The 14,228-nt window shown below is 37.2% G+C and overlaps 2 protein-coding genes across 5 annotated transcripts; one reads left to right on the top strand and one right to left on the bottom strand.

Annotated features, from left to right (window-relative positions):
- The first annotated feature begins 103 nt into the window (after window positions 1-103).
- On the top strand, window positions 104-9,988 carry LOC143358421 (1-phosphatidylinositol 4,5-bisphosphate phosphodiesterase). Its single transcript, XM_076795564.1, has 20 exons — window positions 104-364; window positions 1,193-1,252; window positions 1,329-1,469; window positions 1,545-1,624; window positions 1,706-1,841; window positions 2,709-2,809; window positions 2,892-3,058; window positions 3,450-3,660; window positions 3,777-4,035; window positions 4,601-4,786; window positions 5,330-5,507; window positions 5,579-5,736; window positions 5,814-6,017; window positions 6,123-6,321; window positions 6,735-6,905; window positions 6,993-7,133; window positions 7,787-7,961; window positions 8,055-8,258; window positions 8,731-8,977; window positions 9,147-9,988. Exons 1-20 carry the CDS (start codon window positions 194-196, stop codon window positions 9,213-9,215), a joined length of 3,258 nt encoding a protein of 1,085 aa, XP_076651679.1. The 5' UTR covers window positions 104-193; the 3' UTR covers window positions 9,216-9,988.
- Window positions 9,694-13,849, bottom strand: Aqp (aquaporin). 4 transcript variants are annotated; one of them, XM_076795566.1, is made up of 6 exons: window positions 13,746-13,849; window positions 13,193-13,410; window positions 12,159-12,375; window positions 11,467-11,741; window positions 10,507-10,645; window positions 9,694-10,240 (listed from the first exon to the last, which is right to left on the bottom strand). In XM_076795566.1, the coding sequence occupies exons 3-6, from the start codon at window positions 12,337-12,339 to the stop codon at window positions 10,044-10,046; spliced, it is 792 nt and encodes a 263-aa protein (XP_076651681.1). In that variant the 5' UTR covers window positions 12,340-12,375; window positions 13,193-13,410; window positions 13,746-13,849; the 3' UTR covers window positions 9,694-10,043. The 4 variants fall into 4 exon arrangements, with proteins under 4 accessions (XP_076651681.1, XP_076651684.1, XP_076651682.1 ...); XM_076795569.1 differs by lacking the exon at window positions 13,746-13,849 and adding an exon at window positions 12,501-12,634 and having other exon boundaries at window positions 13,193-13,427; XM_076795567.1 differs by lacking the exon at window positions 13,746-13,849 and adding an exon at window positions 12,501-12,519 and having other exon boundaries at window positions 13,193-13,426.
- Between the last annotated feature and the right edge of the window lie 379 nt (window positions 13,850-14,228).

The raw sequence follows: 14,228 nt of genomic DNA, 5'->3' as shown, positions 1-14,228 counted from the left end.
TTATATAAGTCGAAAGGCGGTGGTACGCCGGTGAATCCTCATACGTTAAATCGGATTCCTCTAATTGCATTATGCGCCCTAGAGCAAAGTTTCGCGACAGAATCGAGTCATTCGAGTCTCATGCAACCCCAAGTTCGTTTCAAGGCAGCTCTTGAAAGCGTCCGTTCGCTGACGAAACCGAGAAAGGGGAAACATGACAAAGAAGTTTGAATTCAATTGGCAGATCGAGGTGCCGGAGCTGTTGAGAAATGGCTCGGTATTCGACCGATGGTTCGAAGACAAGGAGACGACGGAATTCGAGCCGAGCTGTTTGTTTAAAGTCGACGAGTACGGATTTTTTATCTATTGGAAGAGCGATGGCAAGGTATCATTAAACAAACCCTTTGTATCACTATTAATTCCTTGACATACCAGTTAAATGAAATTCGACGTGTCCGGAGCTGCCATTTATTATTTACCGTCGAAACACATATGGTCCTAGGGTTATAAGAGACACGCTGCTGATAATATTTGCTAATATTAATATTTTACTTTGTTAATATTAATATTTTACTTCGATGTGAACAATGTCCTAAGAAACACGTATCCGAGACGCATTTGTACGTCAAGGGGTTAATAACTTCGATCATCACGAAATAGATGAAAAATAATTTGAATAACTTGAGGAAATGATTTTTTTTTTTTTTATTTAGTCATTAAACACGTTTCATTACTAATATATTTTATTATAATCGTGTACATTAGATATTAATCATTAAGTACGTTTTATTACACCTATATTTGTTATAATCATGTATAATATAAGGTTTTTTTTATAAGGTACACTTCTACTTTGTCTTTGATATTTTAATAGAACTGAAACTTCTTCTGCGAATGAAGAACTTTCGTAATAGAATAATTCATTATCCTTTCTCACCGCTTTCCAATTGCGCAATTAAACAACCAATGCAATTTTATCGTAAGTGTCACGTGAGAAAGTATGTTATATTCAAATGATAGAATATTTCGTCAGTAAAGCTTTCCAGTGACGGCGATTCTACTGTATAAATATTGATGAAGAATAATTTGAATAGTTCGAAGAAACGTGTACGTTTGCCAAATCAAGAATTTATTAGTACGCTAATGACCTTCTTATAAATTGATAAAGTGTCATTTTTACAATGTTCCGTATCAAATGTATTTTTTTATACAGGACGGTGACGTCATCGAGTTGGCCCAAGTGAGCGATATTCGTTACGGCGGAACGCCGAAGGTAAAAAAATTCGCAAACCTAACGAAATTTGCAATTAATCGATACGTAACACTGTATACAATATTAAATCTTTTAGGATCCAAAATTATGCAATAAAGTAAGCAAACATGGAACCATGGAACAAATAGACGAGAAAAGCTTAACCATATGCTCTGGTATTGATTACACGAACATCCATTACCAACACGTTATATGTGCGGACGCGCAAACAGCGAAGGTAATGAGAATAACAAGCTTTGCGATTGTTTACAGACAACAATTACAGTTTTCTGAGAAAATTTCATTGCTCCAGGACTGGCAAGCTGGATTACGACTGATTACGCATAACACGAAAGCGTCGAACGTTTGCCCGACGATTCAATTGATGAAACAGTATGTACAGATTGGTGTCATCGATCCATCATTTCAATAAAATTCTGCCTCTAAATTAAAATCCGTTTGTTTATCGACCAGCTGGATGAGATTAAGTTTCCAAGTGGATCCAAAAGGAAAAGTGCCCGTGAAAGTAATATCGAAAACTTTTGCTTCTGGAAAAACTGAGAAACTCGTTTATCAAGGTCTGGCGGACTTAGGCTTGCCGAGCGGGAAGGTAAGATTCACTCTCCACTTTCATTTTCTCTTTTTTTTTTTCTTCCATTTTATAGACGACCTAAAAAATCCTAAGCAATTCTTGTCATCATGAAAACGAGACGCAAAATAATGCGCTCTGTGGCGCGGACGTTACTATAGCGTTCGTCAAAAACGCTGAAAATCGCACTTTAAACACTCATAACTTTTCAACTACTGATCTCCTAGGATTAAAACTTGGATTTTCGGAATTTTTTCGTCAAAATCTACAGGATTGCTTAAAAAAAGTTAAGAATTTCTGGTTTCCTCAGTGAAAGTTTAGCCATTTTAAACGCAGCTATAGCCGCGCTTTGATTGGTCCGTGTTTTTCTTCAATAACTCCTGCACAAAGCAGTGGAGAACATTTTAGTAATGGAAAAAGTTATTTCAAATGAACTTAGGAATCACCCTCTTCAAGGAAATACAACATTTTTGGGACACCCTGTATTACAGTATGCTCTGTGACATTTCGTAACTTTGATACGTATAGTTTTCGAAAACTATATCTCTGAATGCACTAACCTTTTACTGTTTTAATACAGGTACCCGCTTAAATTATGCCAGTTTGGTTAAAGCAGTGATTTGGTAATGTTGCAGATATATAGATAAGAGGATTTTGTTTTAGTATACGGAGTCTGTAAGATGCTATATCGCCATACTAAATATTCAATTACAAGATTATACATAATTTCACACATTGAACCGCATACTAATATTTTAAAGACTTATTAATTCTTAACTGTTTTGTTTGACTACTCGCAATAATATTTAAGATATAAGATACGATTTTATATGAGATATAACTCGTACAAATGTGTAACATAATTTTCCGATATTCTATCGATTTCAGAGCGACAAAATAGAGCCGAAAGACTTCACCTTCGAGAAATTTAAAACATTATACTTTAAAATTTGTCCACGCAACGATATCGAAGAACTGTTCCAATCGATGTAAGAGTTTATTTTGAGGAAAAACGTCCGCGACTCGCGCCAAGAGGTTTCAGTAACAGTATCAACAAATCCTGTGTTTTAGAACAAAAGGAAAATCGGATACGATCAGCTTGAGCCAACTGGTACAGTTCATGAACGAAAAACAGCGAGATCCTAGGCTCAATGAAATTTTGTATCCTCTGTACGACGAGAAACGATGCACCGAAATTATTAATGATTATGAACAAGATGAAAAAGTGAAAAACTCAAGTACGTTCACACCTATGAATTTATCTCTTAATTTGAACCCTGCAATATCAGCATATAAAAGAGAATTCTTAAAATTTATTGACCCATCCATATACAGGGTGAGTCGGTAATGTTTTTGACAATTTTATGGCAACCACGACTAAATTCGTTCAATCCCATATGTATCGATTCTTTTTTTAAGCATTTTTAAACCTAATCCAAATTATTCAATAATTCAATATTCAAATTCGTGAACCTCAATGTGTGTAAATAGAGTTTTAACAAAATTATTTCACCGTTCATCAATGGGTACGTTGGTTTGCAGTTGGTTCGGAAGAATACTCTGCATATACATCAAAATGTGTTAATTTCGAATGATAATCAGTAATCATATAAATTGTTCTTCCTGTAGAAGCTATCACCAAGGACGGTTTCATTCGTTATTTAATGTCCGATGAAAACGCCCCCGTGTTCTTGGATAAATTGGAGGAGTGGATGGACATGGATCAACCCCTTTCTCATTACTACATTAATTCAAGCCATAATACTTACCTAAGCGGCAGACAAATCGGTGGCAAAAGTACTGTTGAGATGTACAGACAAGTGCTACTAGCTGGCTGCAGGTAACTCTTCGTCTTTTCATTAGAATACAGTTTTGCACTAAACTGTAAAAAGTGTAAAGAAATGCTTGGTTCAGTCCACCCTGGATCATGAAATGATTCGATTGTATCATTCGCAGATGCGTGGAGCTCGATTGCTGGGACGGAAAGGGAGAAGATGAGGAACCAATCATAACCCACGGCAAGGCCATGTGCACCGATATCCTCTTTAAAGACGTCATATACGCGTTAAGAGACTGTGCATTCGTCACGTCGGAATATCCTGTGATTTTGAGTTTCGAAAACCATTGTTGTCTGAAACAGCAATACAAATTGGCCAAATATTGCGACGACATATTAGGCGACCTATTGATGAAGGAGCCGCTCAAGGATTACCCAGTACGTAAACTTTACTTCTGGCCATTATGTCAAATTTCAAATCATGATTTCGCCAAATTAATTAGGGAGAAGTTGCCAATAGCGTATCACTTAAAAACTTTTGTAATATAAATGGTATCACAGGGTGAATACCCGATGAGCATGTTTTTCTTTCTGTAAAATTTAAAAAAAAAAGTAGAAATTGATGTACAAAGAAATGTAATCAAGTCCAATTTGATTTGTTGAATCCAATCTGGAGGGCACAAAGTAACAGCTTGCTGTGGAAAAGCGATTGTATTATGTAATCAAGAAACTGCAAATACTATATTTATCATATAATAAATGATAACGAATTAATTAATGTTCTCCTCGTGTCGATTATTGAATTACGAATAAATATTAAACGTCGTGTCCTCTTACAAATGCACCATACACATTGTTGAGTCTCCATCATTGTTTATTAACGTTGTAATGCCATAACAAGTGTACGTAATTTTCTCGGGGGTTAATAATTTCTGTCTGTTTCCTCCCGGGGCGGAATGGAAACAGAACTTCATAAATTTTAATCATAAATTAAACGCTGCAGCTTGAACCAGGACAACCGCTACCACCGCCGAGCGCATTGAAGCGGAAAATATTAATTAAGAATAAGAGGCTGAAGCCGGAGGTAGAGAAAGTCGAACTCGAGTTATTCCGCTCCGGACAATTCGAAGCGAAGGATGAAGTGGTTGAAGATCCAAACGCACCTGCGCCACCACCGCAAGAGCCAAAGGTTTATCATTATCATTGTGTTTCTCGTTCAAATAGGTTTTCTTTTTTCTGTCTGGCTGCTCCGACGTTCCAAGCTTTGATAAAACCAACCTTGACAAGAAGTCATGACATCATTACTAGACCCCGGATCTCAATAACAAAAAGTTTCTTGCAAGACGCGGGAGCTAAATATAAATATTTTTCTCGAACTATTTTGATGTGAAATAGTATATTAATACTCTTCAAATCTTTTAATCTTCTCTATAAAATAACATAGAATTAACTAACCCTTCGCGCTACGAATTTTATTTCAATCTTGCTCCCAACAACTCCCTATTTTCTTGAAGTGTTTTATTTAAAATTTTTAAACAATTTTTTTCATAATCCCAGTGGATCCGAAGAGTATTTTAGAACACTAAATGATGAGTACCCATTTTTTACCAATAGTACACACAGATATATCTAAAAAAAAAACGGATAGTTTCCGGACAAACTTCGTGAACTGTTCCTCTAAAAATACAGGGTTCGTTATGGTTCCATTGAGAACGAAAATGTGGTGTTTTAGGAAGAACCACCACCGGAAGCTGCTCCAGCTGAAGGTGGTGCACCAGCCGAAGGGGGTGCTGAGGGTGAAGCACCACCTATCCAGTATACTGGCAGTACCATGGCTTGCCATCCTTGGCTCTCTTCGATGATAAACTATGCGCAACCGGTAAAATTCCAGAGTTTCGAAACTGCAGAAAGTATGTGTATTTCCCTTTACTATTAACAACATTCAAGTTCCGAAAGAGTAGATGTATCGTTTTGATTTCAGAAAAGAACATTCATCACAACATGTCCTCGTTCTCGGAAACCGCTGCACTGAATTATCTGAAAACGCATTCTGTGGAATTCGTCAACTATAACAAACGTCAAATGAGTCGAATCTATCCAAAGGGTACGCGGGCTGATTCCTCGAATTACATGCCACAGGTGAATTATTCAATCGCGGTAAGAAAACGTTTGTTCAGAGAACTGTTACCATTTTTGTGCATGCTTTCGATGATCAGGTCTTCTGGAACGCCGGCTGTCAGATGGTAGCATTGAACTTTCAAACGCCAGATTTGCCGATGCAGCTGAATCAAGGAAAATTCGAATACAACGCAACAACCGGATATTTGTTGAAGCCGGATTTCATGAGAAGGGCAGACAAAACGTTTGATCCGTTTTCCGAGGACGTAGACGGTGTTATCACTGCTCAATGCTCTGTCCAGGTGAGTTGAACAAAACTGTTTATTCGAAGAGCCGCAGAACAAAATTGTACGATTTAAGGAATCTGTTTGAGAAGTGACTTTTAATAAACTTCGTTCGTTTGATAGATAATAGCAGGGCAATTTCTTTCCGACAAGAAAGTCGGCACCTACGTCGAAGTAGATATGTACGGTCTGCCGGCAGACACCATCAAGAAGGAATTTCGAACGCGAATGGTTCCAGCGAACGGGTTAAATCCAGTTTACAACGAGGAGCCATTCCTTTTCCGAAAAGTTGTGCTCCCAGACTTGGCGGTGCTGAGAATTGGTAATATCAAATGAATCTAAAACATCCTAATTACTAGCTCTAGCCAACGAAAACGTAAGAAAGAGAATTGAAAATGAAAACCACTTCTTGCTTTCTCGACATATCAGGGGTTCCCATAATTAATATCGTTTCGGCGATATACATAGTATAACCAAATCAGAACAGAGTTTGAGGACCGTTAGTATATTTCAAAATTTCTCGATTAAATTACGTATTAAAACGTTTTATCATTGTGTAATATTTCATAATCGAATTAACTTTATACACTTTGTTGTCTAAACTCCATAGCACACGGCATTATATTCTAATATTATAATGTAATATATAACACTATGATATTTCTTCTGCTAAATTGTTTCAATATTTCATAATCGAATTAACTGTGTTTTATCATTATTTATTGCTAATCGCAGGCGTGTACGAAGAGTCCGGCAAGCTGTTGGGTCAACGAATTCTGCCATTGGACGGCCTTCAAGCCGGATATAGACATATTTCGCTGAAGACCGAGGCTAATTTTCCTATGGCGTTGCCGATGTTGTTCTGCAACATTGAGCTGAAGATTTACGTGCCCGATGGATTCGAAGGTAATAACTTTGAGCAGGTTTCCCGGGCAAAAATAGAAACGTGCCGGGATGACTCTGAATTCGAACACGGCTCCGTTTTGCTTGCAGACTTCATGGCCGCCCTGTCTGATCCGGGCGCGTTCAGCAAGGGAGCGGAAAAACAAGCCGAGACGATGAAAGGACTTGGAATCGAGCAAACGGACGCGAAAGCCGAGGCGAAGAAGAAGAAAGAGGAGGAGGCCAAGAAAGGTATACACGGTGTTTTAAGTAAATTTCATTCATAACTATCGGGACCAGGGCAAACCGGCGAATAAACCCTCTTAATTATTCCGAGATGAGCCCGCTTTGCCCCGTTTCATACCGGGGTGACCCGCGGTAAGAACGGTTAAACATTAAACAAAAGCAAGATAACATTAAACATAAAACAAGATCTGCTCCTTTTTGAACAAAAAAAACAATTTAATACATACACGATCGATACGAGTACTTGATCCATAGATTTCACTATAGGTTACTGCATAAAAGAAAACAAGAAGGAAAATTAAAACGTACATCAACGATACAAACACTTGATCCATAAATTTTCGATTATAGGTTACTGCATAAAAGACGACGAAAATTAAAACATAAATCCTTCATATCACGGATAAAAATTGTAATACATGCGTGCATAAATGATACGAAAACACTTGATTTTAATATTATTCGAAACTCGGAAAATTCAGTTTATACATGTAAATGTACAGGTTGCTATGGACTTGTAAAAACAGCTGAACCAGTGATTTATTTATTTAATACTTTACATCGATACGCCGGACACGTTTTAGACTAGCTTTGCCATCGGATTACAGTTTCCACTCTCGTGGATTCACATTTCCGTTAATTCGGGCCACAATTTGCAGAGGAGTTTAAACCGGAACCGATCACGGTGGACACGTTACGGAGGGAGAAAGCCTTCAAACAGGGAAAGAAGATGATGAAGGAGTTGGACACGATGAGGAAAAAGCATCTGAAGGAGCGACAGACGATGCAAAAGAATCACTGCGCCGCCATCGATAAATTGGTCAAAGGAAAAGAGTATGTAATCGAGGCGTGGCTCTCACCGAATCGGAGACAATTACTCTAACTGTTGTCGCGCCTAATCGCAGCTGGTTAATCATGCATTTTCAGCAAAAACGCGTTACTCCAAGACGCCAATGTGAAAAAAGTTATAGGCGAGCAAACCGCTCAATGGTCCGCCATGGTGGAAAAGCAGCGGAAAGAGGAGTGGGAGCTGTTGAAGAATCAGACGGAAAGCTCTAGGGAAGAATTTAAAAAGTTAATTGAAGTGGTGCAAGCTGGGCAAGTGAAGCAACTGCAGGCGAAACATGACAAGTACGTGGAACACTGTACGATTTATTAATCATGTACATGTACGAAAGTTGAATGACAGACGATTAGCTGGTTATATGATATTTTTAGTTTAATTATGATTATTTTTTTTAGTTTAATAATGTTTACAGTGAATTTGCGTTGTATGTCATCAGCATGGGTCTTGGTGTCGTTTATTTTCCAAAAGTCTTATTTTAGAAGATTCTTTGATCCGCGCCGAACGTAGAAAAAGACAGAGATACTCGCCGCCGAGCAGTGTAAACAGTTTCGTCCTACATTTTATTGGTCAAAGTCACAGCGGCAAATGCTGCCGACAAGATCCTATTATTTCTATTTTTATTAACCTATTATATATTATTTTTATTATCCTATTATAGTGCCGAACGTAGAGAAGGACAGCCAAGCTCGGGTGGCCTCGGTCGCCGAGGATCGCAAACATAATTCCGAAAGTCACTGTGAAGTTTCTTATTTTCAGAGACATAAAGGATATGAACGCGAATCAAGTGAAAGTTTCTGTGGAAACGGCGAAGGAAGTCATGAATGACAAGGCACTGAAGTCGAAGGGTGACAAAGACCGTCGACTTCGCGAGAAAAAAGAGCAAAATATAAAGAAGTTCATGCAGGAGAAGAAAACTCTGCAGATCAAGCAAGGTCGGGAAAAGGAGAAGTTAACAAAATCGCACGAAAAACAAGTGGCCGAGCTCGACGGCGAAATCACCGCGGTAAATATCCTTGCTTACATTATGATGTCACTGATAACCTAGCAGTTGATGCTACACAAAACCATAAGAAAGAAAACAAAATTTAACGTTCATCCGTCTTGAAACATTTGAATTAATTACGCTCGACAATGAAACTAATTATACTTCGATAACATATTTCCTGTTGCAGGCGATCGAAATGTACAAGAACGAAGCAATTGAGTACGACCTGTCGTCGAAATCAGAATTTTATGTATAATTTTCGGGTAATTATGTACTTTACACGCGTATTTTCTTTCCATTTTTAGTCCATCTGTTTGCACTTTACTCGTTGCTACATTGTTCCCTATTGTAAGGTTTAAAATTATTTTTTACGAACGTTTATGTACAGACGATCCGTTTGATATACTTTTACTAAATGTAAAAATCAACATTAGAAGTTCCTGAATAACTTCGCGAGACATTCTGCAACCAGAATGTTCGACGAACGTTTTCAGATGCTATTTATTGTTATTCGTTCTTCCATATTTTTGATAAATATTTATTTGTAATGTTTTATATACGTATAATTGTACCAACGCCGATCATTGCTGCTATACTATCGGCAAATGTTACGTTTCAACTGTAATTATAATGAATCTTCGGGAGCAAAGAGTTCTAATAAATACTACTCAACAATTATACATACTCTGCATTTCTTCTTTTCTTTTTTGGAGTCAACGAAACACGCGATAAAGTTGCCTAAAAATGATTTATTTCTTTGTACAATTATAATACATTATGTACATGGTCAATCGTTGAGTATATCATGTTGTACCAGTTCGAGCACAAAGTCTTGTACCATAGCTATAGTACTGTGACTTTATGCGAGCGTGCAACGCGAGTGGGCGAGCTCTTCGAAACCCGTTTGTGCGAAAAAGAAAAAGGAAGAACAATATTTCGTAACAATCTGATCGGTGGGAGAAGAAACGCATTCACGAAACGAAAGACACGCAGTAGTTACAGATTGAATAAACAATGGAGAAAGAAAAACCTTGGAACACAGACAGCGAAACTTGCGGCAAAATAAATAATGGTTGTTCGAAGCTTAAAGCGTCTTCTCCTTCTGTTGTTGCACGAAGCTTTGAATGGCCGGATACCTATAAGCTCGTAAAGAGACAATGGACCCGGCACATGCTCCGACCCAATAGACTATCACGTGCTCCATAAAACTAGTCCCCAAACATCCGTATTTCAAGGCGGTAGCCAGTGCTGGATTAAAGTAGCCGCCAGAATAATCAAACGCTGGGAACAGAATGAAAATAGACGAAACATCAGCGAAGACATCGACATGCATACGTATGCAAATAATAGGTGTATTTGTTTCAGATATTTTAGTCTTCTAACAATATTTTCTTTCATTGATAGACAAACGACGAAAGACAACAACCATTATAATCATACGTGCACGATTGAGAAAGGCTGAAACTTTTGCGACACACCAAATAGATTTATGTTTCATCGCTTGATCGGTATTGTTTGCTTGAATAAATATTCTAAACTGAACAAACCTGCTATAACCAAACTTGTCCCAATGAACGAGTCAATGACAATACTGAACCTTGGATTTATGTCGCTCAAAGCGCGCGAAACGACCCTGTATACACAAGTTGCTGCACATTCGACGAACGCTCCAAATATTACAGGTACCTTGCAAACAGAAATTGAAATCTCATTACGCGAGGGCAAACAGTATCCTCAATTCCGAAACTGCTAGTTTGAGATTTCTCGACCTCGCAGTTCGAAAAAAGTAAAAAATTGAAACTATTTTCTTTGAGTGAAAAAATGACGAAAAGTGATTTTCTTTATCGATTACATCAATTTAAGTCAAATATTTAAGCAAAATCATTTCTAGAGACAATTCGTTCTACTGCAAAACGTCCAATAAGAGTAAAACTGAACAAATTTTTATTACGTGAACACATACGAGTAAACATAAATGCAAAAATCGTTTCTTGCATATTTTAGTGGACAAAACATAAGTAACATAAACTCTTCTTACATTTAGTGAAGAGTTCTAAATTCTAAAATTCATTATTTCCTTCTATTCAATGTTAAATTAAGGAGAAAACACTTTTTAAAATAATAATAATAATAATTCGTACTATTTCAAACGATTAAAAAAGTTTAAAAAACCGCATCCCGGATGTCGATACTGCGCTGAATGCTATTAATCATTCAAGTATGTTCTCCGTGTCAACATTGCAACAGACTGATCAAGTGCTCGTTACTCGTTGACCTCGAAACCTCGACTCCAGTTTTATACCTGAATTCCTTCGATATAAAAAAAAAAGAGTGAGTATTGTTTTATCATGCAAATAGAGATCTCGGAAGTAGTACGTTACTTTGTTCGAAAGGCAATTCGGAATGAACGAATGCGTATCTGAAGCTGCATCCCCGATCGCAAACCGAGGGGTTTCTCCGTGCCGATCGATCATCAACGATAACGTGAAAATGTTCGTTGTTCTTACTTGCAAATCGGTGGTGCAGTCTTCGAACGCTTTGTTTTTGTGCGTCGAGACAATTTCCAGCGCCCAGAGTAATTGCACGTATCTAAAAATGGCGAGACCGCCGACAAGCTCGGCCCAGATTAATAGGAAAGCGTCGCGCAGCGATTTCTTCCCCTCGACGACCTCCTCGATGTGTGTATAGGGACATGCAGTTGCGTCACCCCAGTTCATGGACCACCAAATCGTCAGTGCGAATAAAAATAGACCGTACATGGAGACACCCCAATTCTCCGCGACTAAAATGCGATGCGCAATGCAGAAAACGATCAAACCAAGGTCTGCGGTACCAATTATACAGGGCGGACCACCTAACGCGACCGCCACAATTCGAAATAGCTCATTTGAAACGGTACTTTAATCGTCACTGTCTTTTATTGGTATCCCTACGGTAAACAAAATTTTTATCGGTCCACTATCAACGCAAATAATTGAGGTGGTCCTCTCTGTATAAAGAGTATCTCAAAGTTAAAGAGAAACGAGAAATTTTCCTGAAAGTCATATTTCCCGAAATTTGAAGGTCATCGATGCTTCTTTAAATGGAATTATATATTTTTATTACCTTCGTGTAATAACTAAGGACATGCTTTACTAATTCTAATTTTTTAATTTTTTCATGCGGGAGTTCGTTTTCGAATTTATTATGATAAACTCACTTATTATAAGTTCGAAACATGCGCCGCAAAGTTCGGCGGTGGCAACGCCTTCCAAGAATAAGGACTTTACAAACGGGTCTCGTATATAATAATCCACGTATCTTCTTGCCCAATACGCTATGAGAGTCGTAAGTATTATGTAGAATGTGGAAACACCTAATGCTATCATCGTCGCAGCCATGATGCTTATTGAATAATTTCAAGTTCAACGGAAATGCTACAAAAGCAACAAATACACATATAACTTCGTTAACACCGAATGAAAATCCACGTCGAAAGTAATCACTAATTTTTATGCCGAATCATAAAAAATAGAATTATAATTAAGACTTTCATACTTACTATTACGAAATGCTCCATCCTTTAAAAAAAAGCAACGTAACGTTTCTTTCGGGTAAAAGCGGTTTTCCCTCGGTTATATCATTTTATGACATTAGTGATTAATAGTATGATAAAAATACTTCAATCAATTTATCCTGTTGTATTATATTCATTTCGAAAACATGTACGTTCCTCTAATTTTATTTTTGAATTTCGCTAGTGCTGGTGTAGAGTAAGAGACCAAATTACTGTGAGGGTACCAATTACTGTGCCTATATTAATTATACTTATTTTTAAAGTGTAATGAATATTAAAAAAGAGATGTATAACGTTAACTGATTCTAATGAAAAAAATTCATTATCTCTTTTTTAATAATCATTATACTTTAAAAATAAGTATAATTAATATAGGCACAGGAATTGGTACCCCAACAGTAATTGTGTTCCTTACCCTGGCAGGTAGAAGAAGGAATGTAATGTTATGTGACATTTTGAACTAAAAGACGAAATAACAACAACACATTAAACTATTGTCAACCATAGTTGTCGTTCAATTTAAAAATGACCGTCCGTAGTGTATCAACGTCATAATGCTGTATGAAACGCGACTAACGGGAAGCTAAAAGCAGGGCATTATGCAACGGTACCCGATCATTCAACAAACTATGGCTTCGGATGTCTGTCGTGGGGCGTTCGTGCCATTGTCAACTTACGTGTTTATCATCGAACTTCACTTGCTCCTACCATCTTTTTTTTCCGATCGAATAATTGCACGTTGACACAGTATTCCAACTATTTCTCTGTCCTTTCTTTCTCTTTACGCGCGACAAGAGTTATTTAAAACTGGCCAGTGTAATTGAATATATCCGCGCGGATATGTCGCTATGCTTTAAATAACTGTACTCCCGAATTACCTGGTTGGACAGCGCCACTGTGTCTAAACATTCGCTAGTTTTTTCACATGCAATCATTATACAAATATCAATTATAAACGTGTTTAAAGTATATATACTAACGATACTAACTTCTTTGGTAAATGTTCGTACATAAAATGTATTTCTCATAACCGCGGGAATACATTTGGAAAACTTCGTTTTCATTTGTATTTAATATTCGTAAAATATATTTTGTATAGAAGTAAATATGTGTACACATTTTCGAGAAACTCTTGTTTACGATGGTTTTGTAACACACATAGCCAATACAAATATTGTAAACAAACCAATACCAATTTCATGCTTTTTGCATAATTATTAATTTACTAACCATTTTGTTTTTCTTTCTTTCTCTTTAGCTATTAGCTTTACGTTGAACGCGTATGTGTTTCCCGAAAACACTGATCGATCGAAATTAATTGCACCGGCGAATTTTTGCAGTAAAATTTGCATCTCTATGAAAATATGTACTGAATCGTCGCAGACATATATGCGGTAGATTAATAATATCTTCTTTCCTGCCAGGAAATATGCCAATGGCTGCCTCCATTTCTTTTCAGCGCTAAAGCTGTCCATACTAAACACGGAAACGTAACGAGCTGTTTCGTCACGTCGTCCAAAAATTCCCAAGTCGACTATCGGTCAACAAATATAAATTTTTTATTATATAGATCAATTTTTATTGGATTTTCACTAAATAATATTAAACGTTGAATGATGTATGTACATTTAAGTATATGTGCACGATAGCTTATCAAAGACCTCATATTTCTTCATGTTACAATATTGAAGAAGACTTATGCATATGTAAACG

This window comes from Halictus rubicundus, chromosome 10, assembly GCF_050948215.1.
Source record: "Halictus rubicundus isolate RS-2024b chromosome 10, iyHalRubi1_principal, whole genome shotgun sequence".
NCBI classification, from domain to species: domain Eukaryota; kingdom Metazoa; phylum Arthropoda; class Insecta; order Hymenoptera; family Halictidae; genus Halictus; species Halictus rubicundus.
This window is presented reverse-complemented; position numbering and strand designations above follow the sequence as displayed.

What these genes read in the sequence shown, in the direction of transcription:
- Aqp (XM_076795566.1), bottom strand. Translation starts at nt 12,339, where the DNA reads ATGGCTGCGACGATGATAGCATTAGGTGTTTCCACATTCTACATAATA. An exon ending in ATGTTTCGAACTTATAATAA is followed by an intron (nt 11,742 to 12,158) that starts GTGAGTTTATCA and finishes ATCGCATTTTAG; the next exon opens with TCGCGGAGAATTGGGGTGTC. An exon ending in GACAAGTTTGGTTATAGCAG is followed by an intron (nt 10,241 to 10,506) that starts GTTTGTTCAGTT and finishes TTCTGTTCCCAG; the next exon opens with CGTTTGATTATTCTGGCGGC.
- LOC143358421 (XM_076795564.1), top strand. Translation starts at nt 194, where the DNA reads ATGACAAAGAAGTTTGAATTCAATTGGCAGATCGAGGTGCCGGAGCTG. An exon ending in CGGACGCGCAAACAGCGAAG is followed by an intron (nt 1,470 to 1,544) that starts GTAATGAGAATA and finishes TCATTGCTCCAG; the next exon opens with GACTGGCAAGCTGGATTACG. An exon ending in GAAGAACTGTTCCAATCGAT is followed by an intron (nt 2,810 to 2,891) that starts GTAAGAGTTTAT and finishes CCTGTGTTTTAG; the next exon opens with AACAAAAGGAAAATCGGATA.